The 8,510-nt window shown below is 36.8% G+C and overlaps 1 protein-coding gene across 3 annotated transcripts; it reads left to right on the forward strand.

Annotated features, from left to right (window-relative positions):
- The first annotated feature begins 395 nt into the window (after window positions 1-395).
- LOC116105400 (LEAF RUST 10 DISEASE-RESISTANCE LOCUS RECEPTOR-LIKE PROTEIN KINASE-like 1.1) lies at window positions 396-3,271 on the forward strand. Of its 3 annotated transcripts, XM_031391833.1 has the most exons (5): window positions 396-1,221; window positions 1,424-1,480; window positions 1,587-1,844; window positions 1,949-2,786; window positions 3,108-3,271. In XM_031391833.1, exons 1-5 carry the CDS (start codon window positions 480-482, stop codon window positions 3,133-3,135), a joined length of 1,923 nt encoding a protein of 640 aa, XP_031247693.1. In that variant the 5' UTR covers window positions 396-479; the 3' UTR covers window positions 3,136-3,271. The 3 variants fall into 3 exon arrangements, with proteins under 3 accessions (XP_031247693.1, XP_031247691.1, XP_031247692.1); XM_031391831.1 differs by having other exon boundaries at window positions 398-1,221; window positions 1,949-3,115; XM_031391832.1 differs by having other exon boundaries at window positions 398-1,221; window positions 1,424-1,462; window positions 1,949-3,115.
- Window positions 3,272-8,510: the final 5,239 nt, after the last annotated feature.

The raw sequence follows: 8,510 nt of genomic DNA on the forward strand, positions 1-8,510 counted from the left end.
TGTGGACCATTTAGTGTAGTTACTAATTTGTTTTGTAATGAACAAGATGGAGAATCACTTAATGGCCATTAATTTATCAATTTCTAATCATGAAGCCAAGATCTTTCATTTTTCCCTGTCGTTTATCTAAACGCGTAAAGCAAGCAGCGGGCAAGACAACTTGAAATCCATCAGAAAGGTCTTTCCAGAGTAGTCAATCGGTCAAGTCTTTTGAGAGTACTATACAGAGGTTTTACATTTGTCTTCGGGTAACCTTCAGGAATACCCCAAGTTGCGCTCGTTTCCTTCTGATTCTCTAAGTCTTCTCTATGTAATTTCCAAGTCAACTGGCGTGTTTGAATGGATAAGGCAACTCAAGTTCTATATTGAGAAGTAAGTGAGTGCAGAAACTCAAGTTCTATATTGAGAAATAAGTGAATGCAAAAGACTTCAGAAATAGCAATAATTGATCCTGTTGTTACTTCTGTTACCGAGTGGAGATGGTTCGTCTCCCTTACATTTTGTTTTTTGTTTTCTCTTTTTTTTTACTTCTGCTTCTTTGCTTGGCTCAAGAAGAAAAGAGAGTGAATCAAAGATGTCCAAGTTTCCCTTGTGGTTTCTTGGGCGATATTAGATTCCCCTTCTCCAATCGAACGCATCCGGAGTGTGGGTTGCTGATTGTAGATAACTGCACTGAAGACGTTCAGAAGATTCAGTTGAGGAAGGATGGGCCGTGGTTTAATGTTGCAGCCATCTCTCAGGATAATATGATTCAGCTTTATGACAAAAATTTTGAAGAGCAGTTGAAGAATTGTAGCCCCAAATCCTTAAAAACTTTAAGTCTTCCCATCTCTCCTTTTCTCTCCTTTAATGTGCCCTACAATCAATCAGCGTTCCAATGCCCCAGCGTTTACGCGCTTCCAAAAAATTTCAGTTTTCTTTGCAAGAATTCCCTACACTCCTATATCTTCTACAGCATTCCAAGTGGTCATTTTCCAAGCTCTCCTCCTCGTTGTTCACCGTTTAACTACCGAGTGAATAAGACTGAAACAATTGTTGAATATTCTAATTTATTCACGGGTCGATTCAATCTGGAAGTGAATGTAACGGATGAATGTTATCACTGTTTTTTTGGGGGAGGGCAATGTCAAGCTGATAGCAAGGGAAACTTTGAATGTTCTGTGCCAGGAAGAACAAACTCCACAATATCTTACACTCAAAGAATACACATCACAAATTACGGTGAAGTGCTAGGACTGGTTCCTGCTTACTACATATTTTTCTTTCCATTTTTACATATTGGTTCCCTGTTCCAATATTTTACTTGCCAAATTTCATAGATTTAATCAGCTGCATTGATTCTAATACCTATTCCAACAAACAAACTCTTCTCTTCTCTTCTCCAACTGGATTTCTGAACTAACACTATTTCTTTTTCTGTTAGGAAATGGAAAATCTAATATGAAGCTACGCCTAGGAATAGGTAATACACCTCTTGAAGGTTCTCTGCAACTTTCAATGATAAACATTTAATTAGTATTTTGTGGTTTTCCCTCTAAAAAAGTGTTGCCGTAAAAAAGCTTATAGCGTTTCTTTCTCCTGATTAGGTATTGGAGTTGGAGGATCTATTCTGATTGTGGCTCTGTCGGTATTTATTAATTGGCGACGCAAGAAACAAAAATATGCTTCCACAAGCTTCAATTCAAGAAATAGTTCTTCAGACCCCTCCTCAAGATCAGACCTGGAAGTGGGTGGTGTCTACTTTGAGGTCCCCATATTCTCCTACTCTGAACTTGCAAAAGCCACCAACAATTTTAGTGATGAGAAAGTACTTGGAAATGGAGGCTTTGGAACGGTATACTACGGTAAGAAGATACAATTTTTTATGTACTTGCTAAATGCTAGTAGAAGGAAGAAATTGGAACACTTTACAGGTTGCTAAATAGCCTATTTGATCCTTTGCAATCAGCAAAACTTCGAGATGGAAGGGAAGTTGCGGTCAAGCGCCTAAATGAGAACAATTACAAAAGGGTTAACCAGTTCATGAATGAAGTAAAAATCCTCACGCGTTTGCGCCATGGAAATCTTGTGTCCCTATATGGCTGCACTTCACAGCACAGTCAGCAGGGTCTCCTTCTTGTATATGAATATGTTTCCAATGGAACTGTTGCAGATCATCTCAGAGGTGATCTTGGGAAGCCTGGTTCATTAGCAGATCATCTCAGACGTGATCTGGAGAAGCCTGGTTCATTAGCATGGCCTATTCGTATGAAGATCGCAATAGAAACAGCTAGTGCATTGGCCTACCTCCATGCTTCTGATACCATACATCGCGATGTGAAAACTAAAAACATTCTTCTTGACAACAATTTCTGTGTAAAAGTTGCTGATTTCGGGCTCTCAAGATTCTTCCCAGCTGATGTTACTCATGTCTCAACCGCTCCACAGGGTTCTCCAGGCTATGTTGACCCTGAGTATTATCATTGTTATCAGCTAACTGATTGGAGTGATGTATATAGCTTTGGAGTTGTTCTGATTGAGCTCATTTCATCAATGCCTGCTATTGATAAAAAAAGGAACAGACATGAGATCAACTTGGGTTACTTCGCAATAAACAGGATCCAAAAAGGTGCAATCGAAGAGCTGGTCGACCCACGCCTTGGATACCTATCAAATAAAGAAGTTAGAAGAATGACAACTTTAGTTGCAGAGTTGGCATTTCTATGTCTGCAACAGAACAAGGAAATGAGACCTCCCATGGTTGTTGTTTTGGATGAACTGAAGAGAATTGAAAGTGGAGAGTGGAAACTGGAAGATGTGAAAGAAGAGAAAGATAACAATGATGTGTTGAACAGTATGGAGCCACCACCAGATTGTGATGATCTTGCCTTGTTGAAGGACAAGAGGGTTTCATCTTCACCTATTTCTGTTGCTGCAAAATGGGTTAGTAGCAGCACTAGACTCAATGTGAGTTACTAATATATCTGCTTTCTGCAGCTGGAATTTGAGCACATCTGCTCTTATTTTTTGTGTTGTCCATAGAATTTGTCTGAAAATGTGTATGTTAAAAGCAAGTGGAAAGGTGCATTGTTTCTTGTTCTTCCTTTTTGTGGCTATGTAATTGTCATACTAGTGTTCATTGTTGGTTTTTTTTGAGCTGGAGAATGCACCAGGAGCTACGGAGAAGATGAGAAGAAAGATGAAACTAGAGAGCTGAAGACAAAGTTGAAAGAATAGAGAAAAGTTATGTAAAATGTGCTCTACTTTTCATAAAGATAAAAACAGAGTTTATACAGGCTTTTACATCACTGTTGTACCTAATGTGCAACATATTTTAATATCAAATACATCTTAACCATACCACTTTAACAACTAAATTTACATCACAATAACATGAAATAAAGCTGTCAGCTTAATGTGTGATGAATCCACCAAAAACAATCACTTCTTCATGTCCAAAAATTAGCTTCGGTGAACTGCTCCCAGACCATTCTTCATCACTTCAAATTCTGCATTTGCTGCCAATTTTCCAGCTTCAGTTAACAACCAAAAACGGTTTGTTTCAAGAAAAATATCATCACTTTGAACACTTCTTGATATTTTTGCTTAAGACACCAAGTTTGAGCTTAAGATCTTCAAACTTGGACTTGCATAAGGCCTTTGTAAAAATATCCGCCAATTGATCTTCTCCTTTGCAGTGAGTCAATCTGATTTCCCTACATTGCTCCACCTCTCTCATTGCATGAAATTTAATTTTTATATGTTTAGTTCGACGATGCATGACTGGATTCTTTGCCATAGCCACAACCAATTGGTTACCACAGAAAATTTCAGTAGGTTCACATTGTTTTACTTCCAAATCATTTAGCATATTCCTGAACCATATGGCTTGATTTACTGCAGTAGCACTAATATGTATTCAGCTTTTGCAATGGATTGAGCCATTGTTTCTTGCTTCTTGGATGACTAACAAAAGGCTCCATAATTCAACAAGAGAACATACCCTGAAGTGCTTCACATATCATTACAAGAGCCACCCTAATCACTATCTGCATAGCCTATTAATATGAAGTTTGCAGACTTCTTAAACCAGATTCCATGATCTGCTGTCCCTTTGATGTATCTCAGCACTCTCTTAGTTGCTTTGAGATGCTCCTCACTTGGCTTACTCATGAATCTGGACAAGAGACTTGAAGCAAACATAAGATCAGGCCTTGTTGCTATTAAATACAACAAACTCCCAATCAAACTTCTATACTTTGCTTCATCCAACAAGGCTGCTCCTTCTTCTTTACACAGCCTTTGGTTTTGCACTAAAGGAGTTTCAACGGATTTGCAGCCTTCCATGCCAATTTTTCTCAAAATCTCATTGGCATATTTCTTTTGACATATGAAAATACCATCTTGAGATTGATGTATTTCCATTCTAAGAAAATAAGTCATCTCTCTCAAGTCAGTCATCTCAAACTCTTTGTGCATTGCCCTCTTAAACTCTTCAACATGAGTAGAATTGTTTCCTGTCACTAGCAAATCGTCTACATATAAGGAAACCATGATCACACCTTCACCAAATTTTTTTCACATACAAAGTATGCTCATTTGGGCTTCTTGCATATCCTAGGTTGTCCAGGTACTCATTAATTTTATTGTACCAAGCCCTTAGAGCCTGTTTTAAGCCATATAGGGCCTTCTTCAACAGATACATTTTGTCTTCCTTCCCTCTCACTTCATGTCCCTCGGGCTATTTAACATAAATCACTTCATCAAGCAACCACTTAAGAAGGTTGACTTGACATCCAATTGGAAAACTTTCCACTTGAACTAGGTTGCTAATTCAAGTATCAATCGAGTTGTGTCATGCCTAGTAACATGTGCAAATGTGTCTTGAAAGTCTACACCATGTTGCTAAGCAAAACCTTTGACAACAAGTCTAGCTTTGTGCTTCAAAACTGAACCATCTGGATTCAGTTTTCTCTTAAAGATCCATTTAACCTAGATCACTTTCCTATCTGTAAGCTTGTCCATAAGTTTCTAGGTCCCATTCTTTTCTATCATGGACAACTCCTCCTTCATTGCAATTCTCCATGCTTATGATTTTGCTGCCTCAGAATAGGTTGAATGGTTTAAGCACAGCTACACTGCATCTTCCATAAATTTCAGCAAGAGGTCTGGTCCCTCTAACTGATGTTTCTTCTTATGCATTAGAATCTGCTTCATCAGATTGGTTATCAGCAAGTTCCCTTTGCTATGATCTTGCATCTTCTTGAACTTTCTTCTCTTCCAAATTCCAAATTGACTTCTCATCCACCCTCACATCTCTAGAAATCAAAAACTTCTTGGACTCAGGATTATAGACTCAATATGCCTTGGATTGGTTGTTGTAACCGACTAGGATTCCAGCTTCTGTTTTGTCATCAAGTTTGGATCTCTTGATTAGGGGTGGGATAATCCGGTTAATCGAACCGGATTAGGAAAACCGAAAACCAAATCGGTTATTCGGTTTAGAGAAAATGCAAACTGAAAACCGGACCAGTTTTAGTTATAAACCGGTTGTAAACCGAACCAAATATTTGGTTTGGTTAACCGGTTTACAAATTAACCCCTAAAATTCTTCAATGTTTCATTTAAGTCCCTAAATTCAAATATTTATTATTTTATATATAATTTCATGCTATTTTTCTCTTTTATTTAGGTATTATTGTTGTATTCTTTGTATGAAAAATACATTAATTACTTATTTGCAGATACTGAATCTAGAATATGAAATAAAAACATAAAGAATTCAATTACACATTATTCAATAGTTGACTCATTAATAAACTTAAATATATAACATAAATTTAATTTGGCAATGTTAAACTAAACATAACATAAAATTACAAATTAAAAAAACTTAACATAACAAAAATCATCTTCATCCCACAATGTTGGTGTTAGTGGGGTCTCTTGATTCCGCACTCTTCGGATTAGTTAATGGCACACGAAGAAGATCATCATCTGCAATTAACAACTATAAATATTAATAAATGGAAATACTAAAACATATGAAATATTATTATCACTGCCATTAAAGAATGTAGTTTTCTCCAAGTAATTCCCATATTCTTATCCCATATTCATAATGTAATTCAAACGGAGTAGATATGCATCATCATTGGGAGCTTGCTATCACTGCCTAAATAAATCTAATGACAATGAATTGAAAAGACTCTATAAGATGAAGCAATGATTAAAACAGAGCACGAGCAAGCAAAGCAAGGAGAGTATATTAACAATTGAGGCATCTAATAATAGAGAGGTGACATAAATTAAGCATATGTTGTGATAACTTTAATGCATAATTCAATTACACATTACTCAATAGTCAATACTCATTAATAAACTTATAATTAGCAACTCTCCAAAAATTTAAAACAAATAAACACAACATATGCTGTGATAACTTTAATGATAATATACCTCATAGATTGGAAATTTGGAATACCCTTCAATCATCAGGATGAGTTAGACTACTTTTCACTCCTGAAAAGAAAACCTCTACATAAAGTTGGACAAACAAGTTAGCTAAAATCATAAATAATGATAAAAAATATATAATTATAATTGAAAGTTAACAAAAAATGTCATCTGACTCAATTTTAGATAATTCCTTCAAGCTTTCCTCAATGATCAATGGTCCATGCGTATTCCTAATCCAATCTTATGTACAACCTCTACCATCTTAGTAGTAAGGGAGCTACGAAATAGATCTAATACATGACCCCCTATACTAACGATTCAGATGCAACCGTTGAAACAGGCATAGCCAACACATCTCATGCTATCATAGAGAGTACAACATATTTTGTTGAATTAGTCTTCCACCAATTCAAGATATCAAAAGTTTTGTCGTTGTCATCCTTATAATCATCCACTAAATACTTATCCAACTCCGTTCTATGCTGAACAGCTTTCTTTGCAGTCTTTTTCTCATCATACATAACCCTCATGAAGTCCTCATTATCAACATTTGCATCATGCACATCAATATCAATTGAAACTTGAGATTTCTCACTTGACTGCTCATTGTCATCCACCATAAGCAAACTATATTGCTCAAATAAAGACAACAAAGCTTCCTTCACTTTTCTCATCAACTTGTCGGCTACAACAACATCATAGGCCTCGTTAACTACCCAGTCCACATATTCCAATTTGTGCCTAGGATCCAGTACCTCTGCAATGAATAACATAATGTTGATATTATCAACATTTAACCAATACTTATCAAATTTCACTTTCATCCGTGTAGCCATATTACGTAAGCCAAGATCAGGACTTTTACACCATGTTGAAATCTTCAACCCAATGCCAAAAATCTGTCGCAGGTATGCATTACCAGTAACATAAAGACACCCAGAGAAATGTAGAGTAGCATCGTAAAAATACTTTCAAGAAAGGTAACAAATAGTAAGCATACTCCCAATCAGTACTCATAGGCAAACCTCGTGACCTATCACCACTAGTAAGCTCATATGCATACGTACTATCTTCCAATGCCAACAACTCAAAAGCTTTCTGAAATTTTAATGCCGCTTCCAACATCAAGTTTGTAGAGTTCCACCGGGTTTCAACATCACGAACCAAATGACTTTTACTTGCAATTTTTTCTTTCTCCACACACACCTTAAATCTCTGTAACCTTGCTGGAGAATACCTTACATACCTCACTGCTGAACTTATTCTAAATATGGAATCATCCATTTCCTTTAACCCCTCTTTCATAATTAAACTCAAAATATGTGCACAACATCTCATGTGTAGAAAATCACCATCCAATACACTTCCCTTCCAACTTGCTAGTCTAGTCTTCAGATAGCTTACCCCAACATCATTAGAACTAGCATTGTCTACTGTGATTGTGAATACCTTATAAATACCCCAAGCAAGCAAACACCTCTCAATTGCCTTGCCAATTTTATGACTATTGATTGGACAAAAATTTAAAATTCTTTTCTATAGCTGCCAATGATCATCAATGAAATGCGCAGTAAGACACAAATAATTAAGGTTCTGAATGCTTGTCCATGTATCAGTCGTTAGACAAACTCTGTGCGAAAACTTACTAAAAAACTTCTTCAACTTTTGGCACTCTGCAATATATATTTTGAAGTAATCTTTAGTCACGGTTCTCCGACAAGGTACTTGAAACCTAGGTTGTGTCACATTCATACGTTGCAGAACCCGTCACGCTTCACAAAACTAAAAGGTACCTCATCAACAATGATCATTTTTGCTATAGCCTCTCTAATCAGATCTGGATCATATTTCCATGACACCAATGAAGATTGTGCGGAGGGAGCAATGCCGTTTGAGAGATCACGTAATCCTTGTTGAAAAATTAGGGTCTTCTGTCTCTTGTCCGCCACATCTGGAGGATACTTTTGGCATCCATTTAAGTGGTTACGTAGACAACTCGTACCACTTTTACTCGGACATGCTAGAACACTCCCACAGTAACTACATGTCGCAATCAAATCATCCTTATGCTC

This window comes from Pistacia vera, unplaced genomic scaffold, assembly GCF_008641045.1.
Source record: "Pistacia vera cultivar Batoury unplaced genomic scaffold, PisVer_v2 Contig498, whole genome shotgun sequence".
NCBI classification, from domain to species: domain Eukaryota; kingdom Viridiplantae; phylum Streptophyta; class Magnoliopsida; order Sapindales; family Anacardiaceae; genus Pistacia; species Pistacia vera.